The sequence below is a fragment of the Halyomorpha halys genome, unplaced genomic scaffold, assembly GCF_000696795.3.
Source record: "Halyomorpha halys isolate HHAL.00 unplaced genomic scaffold, Hhal_1.1 Scaffold448.1, whole genome shotgun sequence".
In the NCBI taxonomy this organism is placed as follows: domain Eukaryota; kingdom Metazoa; phylum Arthropoda; class Insecta; order Hemiptera; family Pentatomidae; genus Halyomorpha; species Halyomorpha halys.
Window position 1 is genome coordinate 955184 of NW_027107821.1, and position 13616 is coordinate 968799.

The 13616-nt window shown below is 30.3% G+C and overlaps 2 protein-coding genes across 2 annotated transcripts in view; one reads left to right on the top strand and one right to left on the bottom strand.

Annotated features, from left to right (window-relative positions):
• The window catches only part of 5-HT2B (5-hydroxytryptamine receptor 2B), a gene marked incomplete in the record, with an annotated part of 72875 nt that extends 71943 nt beyond the window's left edge, over positions 1–932 (top strand). Inside the window, 1 exon segment of the mRNA XM_067046178.1 lies at positions 56–932. Coding sequence (XP_066902279.1) covers positions 56–443 — 388 coding nt within the window.
• The window catches only part of Rpn2 (Regulatory particle non-ATPase 2), a 440957-nt gene that overhangs the window by 315850 nt on the left and 111491 nt on the right, over positions 1–13616 (bottom strand). The window lies entirely within an intron of this gene.

A 13616-nucleotide genomic window follows, 5' to 3' on the forward strand; every position in this document is an offset into this window, starting at 1 on the left:
ATATAAAACATCTGCTTAAAGAATGTAATTTGAAAAAATCACATATGCATTATAGGTACAGTTCGAGTCCAGGGGGGACGAAAAACATGCTGGTCAAGCCACCGCACTCTCGCAATTCAAGCGTCTTGTCCAGAACCTCTTCCAGGCACGGAAGGATAATTCGGCTAGAACAGAAAGCAACAAAAGTCTTAGGAGTAGTATTTTTCACGTTCGTCATCTTGTGGGCACCTTTCTTCGTCTTGAACCTCGTCCCCTCCGTCTGTCCAGAGTGCGAAAGGAATATTGACAAATGGGTCTTCGACTTCGTGACTTGGCTAGGATACGCAAGCTCTATGGTTAATCCAATATTTTATACGATATTCAATAAAGTGTTCAGACAAGCTTTTAAGAAAGTCCTCCTTTGCAGATACAGAAACCAGACGTGGAAACCCACTAAAAGATAAATGCCGATATGTATTTATAAGACAATCAAAGGTCTATGTTGTGAAAAAGCCTAATATATATGTATGTAACCGTAGGTTGTAGATGATAAAATTGTAAATAATTAATGTTGTACATAAAATATAAATCTAATTTTTAAAAATGAAACGCATAAATGTGTACAAATATATAAATATGTATATGTGTTAATTTAAGATTGACAAACGTCAAATGGTAAGCATTATTCTAAAGTAATAAAGCTTGAAAGTATTGTAAATACTAAAGATATGTAATTAGAATTTATTTGATGTACCTATAATTTAGACTTCCCAGAGTATTGGACAACACAATGTATCATTCTCGAAATAAAAATTTAGTATTTGTGGTTTGTTTTGTTCCCAATGTAAAATAGTTGAGGGGTAGCGGAACTGGTTTGTGCTGTGAGAGTTCACACAACCGAGGACCGAACAAAGGTGAATATTTTGTCAAAATGTTAAAATATAAAACATTGTTGAAGGAACACTTATTCTATCTCAATCAATAAAATAATCCTTGAGAATCCTATAACCTATAATAAGGCGTAACCATCAAATTCACAATTTTGTTTCATCAAATTCACCCCCTGTAAAATCGACAACATTCAATTTCATAGCTAGACTAAATACATTTATCAGCTAGTGACAAACGTAAACATGGACATATTGAAAGCAAACATCGATCTTACCGCAGGGCAAGAGTCAGACCACAGGTGGGGAACTAACTAATTAATCTAAAAAACAGGGTTGGGAGACGAGGAAGTTGCTTGATGAGCGCTACCTCATTAAAGAGCTAATCAACTCCCGAGCCTTCTGATAAACTAAATCCTTCTTAAATCAGTTTTTGATTAGAAAATGCTCGTCGTCTACCTGTCAGCCTATACATAAGATAATACATAAACTCTGCCAGTCCAAACATACAAATCATTCTACAGAAACACTGGACAATGCATGGCATACAAACATAACTTCTAAAAATCAATCTGTAGAAATAAACGTGATGAAAACGCGGTTAACTGAAAAAGAGAGAAGGGGGGGGGGCATTTATGGATTGCCATCTGCTGATTTGAAATGAAATAATGGGCGATAAAGACCGTCAAACGAATCTGTCAATTCCAGGCTGCTTTGAAAAAAAAAACGGAACAAGGAATCCAACTTTTTCATGCAATTAAAAAAAAAATTGAAAGAGAAGAAAATTATTTTGATGGAATTGATATCGAGGTAAATAGGTAAAGAGATTTCATAAGGAATATAAATTAAAAATAATAGTACAACTTTCTACTGTATGCAAATATATCTTGAAAAGGTTTCATAGAGTTAAAGAGGATCTTTAATTAGTCCATTAGTAATTTACTTTAAATATTAATTAATTATTATAAATCTTAAGTAGCGTCTAATTACAAAAGTTACATCTTCTACTTTAGTAAAATTAAAAAAAAATTGTATAGTTCTGAATTGCATCTCGACACAGGACTTGGTTTCAAAACGAAATTTTCAGCATTACTTTTAAAAAGGGAACTGTAATTTTGTAAGGGTTAATAATCCATCATAATAAGGTACATTTCAATGTAAAAATAATAATAACATGTCTATAATCAAGTTTCTGAAATACCAAAAAAAAAAGAAAAAAAAAAGGAGGGTATGAGTTGAGTAGTTAAGAGTTTTCTCTAATATAATACATTTTTCTAAGTAAAGAAATACCTATTGTTGGGAAATATAGTATTTAATTCAGAACAAATCAATGGCTAAAGTCCAAAATTGTACCGTGACCCTTTGACCTAATGGCTACCCAATGTTCCAGACTGAATTCATTTAGAATCGAATCCGCAACAATTGTCCCGTGCGAGCCGTCGCAGAGGATAAAAAGGCTATTAGTACATTTTTAAAGGATCAAAACGGGAATAGAAATAACGGAATACAGATTTAGCATTATCTATTAATAATATTGTTATGAAATAGTTCAGTACAAATCTATTATGAACGACAAGCAACCTAATTTCTGGTCCATTCATTCCAACTAGTTAACACAACAAGGCCGATTGAACTTCGCGCCAATCTAATCACCACATTGGAAATAGTCATTATCTACTATTCTAGTCCCCAGGCGTAAGTTGTCAGATAGATTAGGTTATAACAAACCAACTCACTATCTATACAATCGCTATCATCAGTTAGGAAGATAGAGACAATAAATTAAAATAATAAAAATTGATAAAAAAAATAATAATAAATTATATTTAAAACGCAGCTAACAGAATAACCAAGCGCTTAACACCACAACAGAAACACCCGAAAATGAGAGACAAAATACTTAGATAAAAAAAGCAAATTAATCGTGAAGGGAGAGAGATAAAGACGAATGGATTAGCATATTTTGCAGGCTGTAACTTTAGTATTGAAATGCAAATTGACTAGGGCCAAAGTTAAAAGGCGAGCGAATTTTTAATCTAATTTAAAAACAAGGACGGTTGAGCAGAGTTTAGAAAAACTTGTTTTCGCAAGCGATCCGATTAACGGTCCTGGGATAAAATTCGGCTCCTTCAGGAAATTCACAGTTAGATGACAGTTGACAATTTTTAACTGGTGCTAAAGTGATTCGCTAGAAGAGATGGAGGGAGGGAACCTATCTAAACTGTGAACTCCAGGGCCCTATTTCATAATGGAAGCTAAAATTATTAATCCATACATAAAAGTATACAAATTACCAAGTACAAGCACTAATACCTTTTGTACCATGATGGGGGCGACTATTAGTGATTTTAGACAATTAGAAAACAAAAAAGTGTAAGTCAGAAAATTTGTAACAAGTAAAAATTATAAAACTAATAATACTAGTTTGTACTTTTTTATGAAACAGGTTCCGAATTTCATCTCAAGAATGATTATCAAAGCAGTATTTCTGTTTGGAATTACTGAAAGTATAATTCTTAAATTAGGGTCACACTAGCGTCTTTCTTACCTAATACATATTACCAAATATTTGCTTCTAATGTTAACCTCCAAATATTACGTACTAATATTTGCAGTTCAATACCCGATACTATCCGTCTGATATTGAGTTAGCAACATAGTGAGCCATACTGAGCAAGTGGTGTGAGCCTATCTTAAGTCGATAAAGGAATCAAACAGCGATATGAAATTCTTTAATTAAGTCCAATAACACCAAATCATCAATAATAATGTAAATACATAAAGAAATAATTACGTAAGCTTTTGGTAATTTATACAGGACGTTAACGGTAAAAGTCATTGATTCGACTTTCCCTGCATTAGGAGCCTTTTGGATGATATAATAAAGTCAAGGCATAATAGCGAAAAGCCCGAGTCAATTTTGACGTCCACCAAATTTCGATATATAAGGGCCCGTGAATGGAGCAGCCGATAAACCATTAGCGATAAAATCCATCGTAAATACTTTATAACTTCTTCAATACACCTTTTCAAACACATAAGAAACGAATAGACCAATTTAAGTAGTTTCATATTTTGAGATCAATACAATCCAAGTCATCAACAGTTCGGTTCAAGCATAAATTCGTATTACAGTTCGGACCCTGAAAATCAAAATTAAGTTATTGAAATAAGGTATTCAAGGTATATTCAAAATATTTTGAACGTTTAATGTATTTACGTAAGGTTATGTCAGAGCCAGTTAAAAAAACATTGGCTAAGACGTCGCCATGGGAAATGCAAGACTGGGTGAGGAGGGTGTCATTCTACAAGAGTTCGAAAACCCCCTAAATTTGGGAATTTTGAGAACCTACTAAGACTGCGAAAATTATAGCAAAACATTTTATCCAACAAATTTAAAACCAATACCAACAACTCTGAAGTTAAGATATTGGGTTAACTTACGTAATAAAAATGTGTTTATATAGAACAGAAAATTATTGCTTTCATGTTTCAATTTTCACAACAGGTATGTGGAAAGTTCAATTCCAAAAGAGATGGGAAAATCATTTCATGCTACATTTGAGAAAAATAAAATATTTTAATATAATCGAGGAAATCTGTGGTATTTAGGATTTCACTCATCCCAATGAATTGTTGCCGCATTTTCCCTAAACCTCAGTTGAATAAAACCAGAATCATTGATAATTTATTTTTTATTAAATTCTCAGAATTTACTTTCTAAACGAACTGAATTCACCTCACTGAAAATAAATTAACTTGACTATGATGTGGTCCATGGTTTAACAGATGGTTCCTGGAATAAGTATATGGATGAGTGACTAATATAAATCAAGAGGTCATAAATTCTGTGGTCAAGGATCATCCATCTCAATCCCTCTGCCTAGGATAGGATATTTGGAGATGGATTTTATTTAATCTCGGCAAATTTTAATACAATATAACCTGGTAAAGCAAATGGATGTTTAATTGAATACGTATTAATAAAGAATTAAATATTAAACATCACTTTAAAACTATTTATGAACTTACAGCTGAGTAAGGAGTTTAGTTAGGGTCTAAAAAAGCCTATTTCAACTTTTGCATAAACAAATACGAACTAACACAAACTTAACTTACACTAAAAATGAAAGAGTAATCTTAAAACGGTTTGTTTAAATAAATACAGTGTAATTTGTGATTAAACCAGGCAAATAAAACAGCTGAAGAAGAAAGATCATTTACAAGTTACCTACATCATGCTTACATAAGAACAACGAGTCAAGTTAGTCTCGCTCAAAGCAGAAGTAAAATTTAACTAAGAAGGGAGTTGCACAAACAAAGGACCCTAAGCCTAACCAGAAAGTTCAATGAGGGGAACTCATATTCTGCAAACTACCGCACTTTAGAAAACTAACCATAAACCATAAATACATCAAGTTATTAGTTACAAAGTTTCGGATAGGGCTCTCTCCCCCGAGATCTTAAGCCGCCTAGAACAGCAACCTCCGCATTTTTGTTTGCCTGTATGTAACTCCTAAATATCAATACTAGTTGCCTCTATCTATGCAGATTTAAGCCTGCTTACAGTACGCATTATGCACTAATCCTATTAGAAAGACAATAAATTGTAGTATTGAGGATTAATTTTATTACTTCTTTATATACCATTACTCCTAAAAACGATTTCATAGATAGAAGTTAAATTTTATAGGCTTTTCCTCATTAAAAAATGAATTTAATACAGGCAGTATGTATGATTTATTACATAAAACATGGCATAATACATACGATATAAATATTAAATACATGCTATAGTAATGTAATTCAACAATATAATTATTAAATATAATATAATAACCACTAATACTATTATAAAGTAATAATAAAATTCCTAAAAAGCGAAATAAATTTTCTATTGAATGACCACTTTTGTATTACTGACCAGCATTATGAACCTTATCTTATTCACCATATAATATTTGCAGTATTTTAAAACATACCTATCATGATTAATAGCTAGGAGATCATCAGAACTAATATTTATAATGTTCATTATGGAAAAATTATTTAGGTAATTTATTGGATTCAACTTCAATCTGAATAAGTTACGCGTCAGTTTTTTTTTTTTTTTTTTTTTTTAAACGTGGATGTATATATATTTAAATATTGAATTTTTAGAATGTAAATGTGTAAAAATATTTTACTAATAAAGTGCAATATAAACTTTGTTGATTGTAACTGTATATTAACTTTAAAACAGTTTATTGTAAATAATTTTTGCAGAACTTAATAATGGACACGAGAGCCCAAAACGTTGTTCATATATTAAAGCGGATAAACGATATAAATAAAGTCCTACAAAAAATATGTTAAAATTCCATCTGAAGTTTTAATTCCAATAATTAGTTTAAAGAATATAGAGCAGACAATGATTTTTCTTCCAATATTGAATTAAGGAAAACACAAAACTCAATACCTTAACTCAACTTTTATATATTTTCCTAGTTAATTTAATCTATTCTGAAAACATATACTTTGATGTAAGAACCCAGTAGGTTTCAAAAAGTGTTAATCTAAATATTTTGAACATTTTCAGTCAACAACCTAACTATACCGCCCTCACAAGACAAAGAGGCGACCAGAAATACGACCCTTAAGGAAGAAACGTAAAGGTAAAGAGGATATTATTAATTATAAATAATATAACACATTTTTCGACTTTCTCGAAACTTTATATCCACCTCAACAATGAAAAAACAGGTTTTTAGCTAAATCTGAGAATAAAACAAATCTCAAATTTTAATTACAAACAGCTCTTAGCGGGTCGAGTCCCCTTAAATCGGATCAGAAATAAAAATCGTAGCACAGATAAAAAATGAAACTAGACTACAACGAAACGGGAGCGAATAAAGACAGGATGTGAGTAGATAACTTGTTCACGTTTCACAAAACACTAGGCATTTCCCGAAAGAATAAAATTGATTTGAGGGTTGTCCTTAGTGTCGGGTGTACAGAAATCTTTACAGTCCTAAATTTTTTTTGTGCTCTAGTTACGGCCAACACTGAATATCTATTGTTTTTTTAATAACTTGACTTTTTTTTTTTTTACTGTCGTTTTATTTCACAAAACCTTTAAACTGTAACTAATAAAAGTAAATGAATTTTCAATTAATAACGAAAGAAAAAAAAAGATAATAAAATTTTCGATTCTAGAGCTAAACATATTGCAGGAAGAATATATAAGGTTTTTTGTAGGAGACACTAAGAGCTTAAAATTCTTCCCGGTCCAGTGGTTTAGCCGTCATAAATCTCTATGTAAGGGTCTAAAGGGATGAGGGGGCACCTTAAGGGATATATTGCATGTAACCTTTGTACCTGCCAACATGGAACACACCCCAACAATATCTCAGTCTAAAACTGGACCAAATTGAAAAAACAAAATGTTTTTTGATTTACTAAATATGATTTAATTAACAACCTGTTTTAATTAAAATGTCGAATAAAAACCACCTATTACATTAAAAATATATTTTTAACATATTTAAAAAACACCTATTTCATTATATTAATGCTATATATCGATTATGGCAATTGAGATTTTTGACTAATTCCTAACATTTTTAAGTTTACTAAAAAAGTTTTCAAAGTTTTCATTTAAAAATCATTATAACTATAACAAGACACTATTGCCAAAAACGCTCACAACTCCAATGAACAACCTAGACATTGCCAGAACACTTATTTACACAAGGTACAGAGCCAGGTTGAAAGCTATCAGAATTGTTGGGACAGTTGAAGATGAATAAGGTAATATAAATCTACAAGATGATTACCCCATTATTAATATAGAAAAATTTACACCATTGACCATAATAATTGAATAATTAAATATAGAAATAAGTTAACGAAGAAAATTGTTTTTTTATATTTATTCTAGAAACATTCTCATTGAATGTTAATTTTTACTAAGAAAATATATTGCAATATTTTGTATAAAAGTGATGTTATTTATCATTTTACAGGATATAACAAAATTTAGAACAAAAAAAAATAGTACAAGAAACTAAATATATTAGACTACGAAATACATCGTAAAATTTAATTAGTAATAAAACTATTATGAGCCAACGTTTCGCCCTTCTTTGCAGGGATTTATCGGGGTTTTCTTAATAAAAGGAAAGCTAGAAAATTAAACTATTCTCAAGCTTTCCTTTATTTAGAAAGCCTTGCAATGCGGGGCAAAACGTTGAATCATCATATAAATAGTTTCATTACTATTAAAGTTCATTTGATTGCATCTGAACTTTCTTCTATAATGAAAGTTAATTTAAAAGCTATGCATCAGTAATAAAAGTTATAACTAATAACACCTAAATATAAACAAAATTCTTCTTCCATTCTTGACGAAAATAACTTCTTTATAATGCCTCAATAAATGAACGGTTTCAGATTAGCTTTTAATATTTCCTAACTACCAAAACTATCTGATTGGTACATTACACTTTATAATTAGTAAAGTTTGAAATTAAAGATTAAGAACTAATGGCAACTTTTCAGACTTCACGAAAATTCATTAAGAATTCTTGACCATACAAAATCCCCAACTTACTTAAGGCGAGAGGAGATCCCGATACATATCTCTTCTATATAGAAGGTCAAAGTACATTAAATTTGTATATCCTTCAGTACAAAGTTAATACTTTATTCCACAGAAAAGGAATAATAAAATAAATAAAATAGTTATATTAAAAATAAGTACTTAACCGAACTCAATTAAGTCCACCCATTGGTTCAGTTCTGGATACACTGATTAAAGCGTATTTAAGTATTCTCTTAAATTAATTATGTAATTACATTAATCATGAGTACTTAAGAGGCGATCATAAAGCTTAGTTTTACTGTTCATTTTAATTTCATCTAACAATCAGTATACACTTATATTTTAATCTCTTCTCAGAAATAAAGTATTCTGTCCATTCTTCTGCACTAGAAGAACTACTCGGAATATTCACACATTTGAGCTGCCTTCAGTATATTCCACCCCTACGCCTTTTCCTTTCATGAATTCGGTGTTCGCACGAATCAATCCTTTCACGCCATTCACTACCAGGCCAGGTCTACATTCCATTTTTTACTCCGTTCACTTTTATTTTTTTTTTTTGTCGTAAAGGTCTCTACATATATATTTTTAAAAAATACACACACACATTATGTATGTGTGTGTTATATATCATATATATTATATATATATATATATATATATACATACCATGAGCGATTTGCGATTTTGATCAATTAAATATATAATGCTATATTTAATGAATCAAATTAACTACTATCATTTAATCCGAATCATTTGTACGGAATCGTTACGTCTAAAAAAAAATCAAAAACTACAAATTCTTAGCCGAAAATTTTAGGATTGGTAAATAACAATGTTGGAGCATACAGAAATATATTTTTTCAACAGAACAGTTTTTATGGACCGAATGAATTACGGTCATAAAACAAAATGGATAAGAAATAAAGGCCATTTCGGTTTAGAACCGAATAATAGGATCTCTCACGACGAAATATATTACGGGGAAGATCCATTGTATCAGAACATTGTCCCCTTTAATAAATATGGGTTTAACCAACTAAAAATTTAATAAATATAAATAAAGAGTCTCTTCGAAGAATAGATCTGCGTGAAACATTTCTTTCAGCTTCAGTAAATTTAACCAATTCTTTGTGAATTTATTTCAATTTCTTTCTCTAAGTGTTCTGAATAAAGAAAATAAAATTGTTCATTTGAGGTGCTTCATGCATCAAATATACATAGAAATCTAAGCATGTGTGTGCGTGTAGAACAATTCATAGTATACATGACGATCAAAAGTTATTTCAGATAATTTTTATTTTATAATCTAATCCCTAAAAGTTTAACTGAGAGGTCCTCTTGCCTATTAGATAGTTTAAATTGCTGCAATTACAACATTAATGAAAATATTATTTTAAAAGTAATTAATCTTAATACTAATACAACTACAAATGATCCACTTTACTCTCAACAGATTGTTTTAATACTCCAACGTTTCGGCCCTTAGGCCATTCTCCATCAAGGAGACAACCTCAATTATTGACTTGCTACAATTCAATAATTGAGGTTGTCTCCTTTATAATGGCCTAAGGACCGAAACGATAATGAATTAAAATAAATTGTTGATCGTAAACTTGTATTCGGTGTTCTTATTAACATAAACCACTCTCAAACAGTTATTAATCAATATATTAAATTAGAAAATTAGTAATTAATCTTATTAATGAAAATTATTTCTTAAATTTAATTTCTGTTACTATATCACATTATCACTTTTTTTTTCAAGCATATTCATATTTATTAACTTCATAAATCTCTGTTATAATCAATAAACATAAGCGTGAGTCCCATGAGGAACAAATATATACTTTTCCAACATATGAAAACTACATACATTAATAGTAACAAAAAATATGACAGGTTTATACCTAGCAGCTATACACAATTTAAGAATTTTACGTTGTTTTAGCGAAGACTTTCACCAGCAAAATTTAAATTAATTTGATGCATATTAACTAATTTGGTCAATAATGAAAACATTGCCAGTTCTGAAAAAAATGTAGATCTACGGTACTTATCGGCCAATAGTGAAACATTAGTAACATTTAAAACGTAGATTAGAGAAAATAAAATATTATTAACACTTACCTATTGACCTTTGTAAATAGTATAATAGGCATCGAATGGTAATAAAACAACTAGAAATGTTATATTCAATGTAAACACATATTAAGCCACATAAGGTAGGTGAGACGTTATTTCATTTGCTCAGCGATATTACTAAACATTTAACTTTACACTATTAAAAAATAAAGCCAATTTTTACGTATTCTATTACAAATATTATTATCACAGTTGTTGAAGTACGTTCTGGAATGCTATGGCACAGACGCAAGGGGTGGATGAAGAAATGTTCCTAACCATCGACGATTTAGTGGAGCACACCTGAAGGACAAGGGTCAAGCTGGAATCGATGACCACAGAACTTAGTTGTGTAAGTGAGTTCCCATATATACTTTCGAGGTATATCATAGAGTAAATCCTATATAGAGTTATATATAAGTAACACAGCTTGTTTTTAACGATGACAGAAGAGGATGGCAAACAGTAACATGGGAGGTAAATACTTGAAGAATAAATCCATAAAATGTAGATCATTTCCTGGCTCTCTTCATACAGTGTGTACTAATTGAATTACAAACCTGTAGTAGTAGCTATTCGTAAAACGAATTATTATATGAGGATAATATTAGTTGAAGAAAGATAATTACCTTCACACCTCCACTTATAGTTGAATGGACATAAAAGATCATACCTAGAAACAAAAAAAAAATATTAGTCAACATTGCTAAAATTAATATATATTAATAATTTTACACTTTGCATTAGTGGCACGACTAAACAGAAAAAAAAGTGTTAGTTTTATTTTGAAACGGATGCAATCCAAAAATAAAATTGCAGAGGTTTCATTTTTCACAGCTGACTATCCAAAAGCTAGTAACATTCTCACAAAGCAGTTTTCCGTACAACCTATAGAACATCCCCCCCCCCCAGTTTACAGTACAATCTATAGAATACGTTAAATACGAACCAAAAAATTTTGTCATGACAGATGTCCCACCATCGAAGCAAAAGCATAGATATGTTTAAATTACAAAACGCCTTAAGATATATTCTAAAGAAAAAGAAAGAGAAATCAAAGCCAAACGCAGTACGCACAGTAAAACCATTTTCAACTATGATTATAAAGATGACATGATTTCAATTGGGAAATTGAAAATATGACAGAGAAAAAATAATAAAAATTACAACATGATAAAATTACATATTATAAAATGGTATTTATGAATTTTAGAACTAATAACTAACTATATTAAAAATGGGTATTGTGAGAAAATCAATTCTTCATTTCATCATCTTAAATTGAACTTTCAACGCGTCAATATTTAAATTTATTTTTTATACAGATCTTTACAATAGCGATAAAATAACGAATTTTATCTGAAATAAACAAAATAAAATTTGAATAGGAAATCCTCATTTATTTTTTTAAAATTTTAAATTTATGGCTTACTTCACAGTAGAGCTAAGTACATTTCGACTAAATATAAAAAATACGATTATAGGTTTTCTCTTTTAAAAAATTAATTGAAAAGTTCTGTTATTCCTAAAACAGAAAACATTTAAATGTTTTGTTTTTTTAGTTAGTGGAAATCTACAAAGCACAACAATGAAGATAGACATCGATTTAAAAATAAATGAAAAGCTACTATCAAGTTAGTGGAAGTGTACTTAGCACTGATGTGAAGTAACCGATCGCAATAGCATAATATTTATGCTACTTACTTTATAAAAAATAAAGTACTTGTTTTAATTTTTTTCTTTGAAAAGCTTGTTTTGTCGTGATCAGTGATATCTAGAGGATATCTACAGTAAGTATAACAACATTAATATAATAATTAAAAATATGTTAATGTTTTACACTTTGCATAAAGACAAATGAACAAATATAAAAAACTACTACAACGTTAAAGGCATCCATATGAATTACATGTTAGAAATTAGAGTCAATATACACCAATGAGAATCGAGGGCAATCACTAACTCCAAAAATAATTCAAAGATGTGGTTTTTATTTTACACAGACACATCAAGTGAAAAATGTACAGTACAACACCCCTCATAAAAGCACTATAATCCATAATTCTTACAGGAACAGCCACTTCAACCGTCCGCATTAATTAAATATTTCTATTTCACTGATTTGAGTCGTTAATTAGTAAACAAGGTAAGTTGAATGACATCTTCAACGGTGAACACCGCGATATTTTCGGCATAACAAAGAGATTTCACGGAAGAGTTAACCTAGAACGCACTTGAGTGAACGAAGCCTTCGACATTAATGAACAATCGCTGGCTACATGGACGATCCGTTTGCGGAGAGTTACCATACTAACAAGCCACTGAGTAAACGAGATTCTGAGGAGAGAATGCCCCCACTTTAAATTCATGTGCAGAGAGCTTAGTACTGCTTAACAGCCTCGTGCTTTCTAAGAGACAAAACTTTTTAAAGAGTTCTTTTCAGACTCAGTGGAACTTATCTCCCAGTCATTTACATCACACAACCTTTCATTCCTCAAACCACATGCATCTCATTCTTGTTACACGCAAACAAAAAATAAGTATGAATAATTAATTAGAAGAAAAATATACACAGAAACCTCATAATGGTTTCCAAGAATTGAGAAATAATTAATATTTCAAGTTAAAAATAATTTTAGTAATTAGTTAACTCATGGACTTATTAAAAAATGAAAAATTGTTATTTTTACTCGAGATAGATACGGCTTAAATAGAAGAGATTACACACGACAAACTATCCAATACGACATACTTCATCGATTTAACTAGATTAGACTTAAAATTTGAAAAAAAAACAACAACGTAGGTTTCGAAATCTTTTTGTTAAGTGTTTGCTTTTCATTTGTTTGTTTCGTTTTGTTTAAAGACGTAGCACTTTTTGGCCACCAACGCCAATGGTTTGTAATAATATTAAAGTCTGGTCTATATTATAAAAATAATACAAATACACATTAATACAAATACACAAACACACACATTAGTACAAATACACACGCACGCACAGATACAGATATATATACACACAGGCGTGCATACATTTCAAT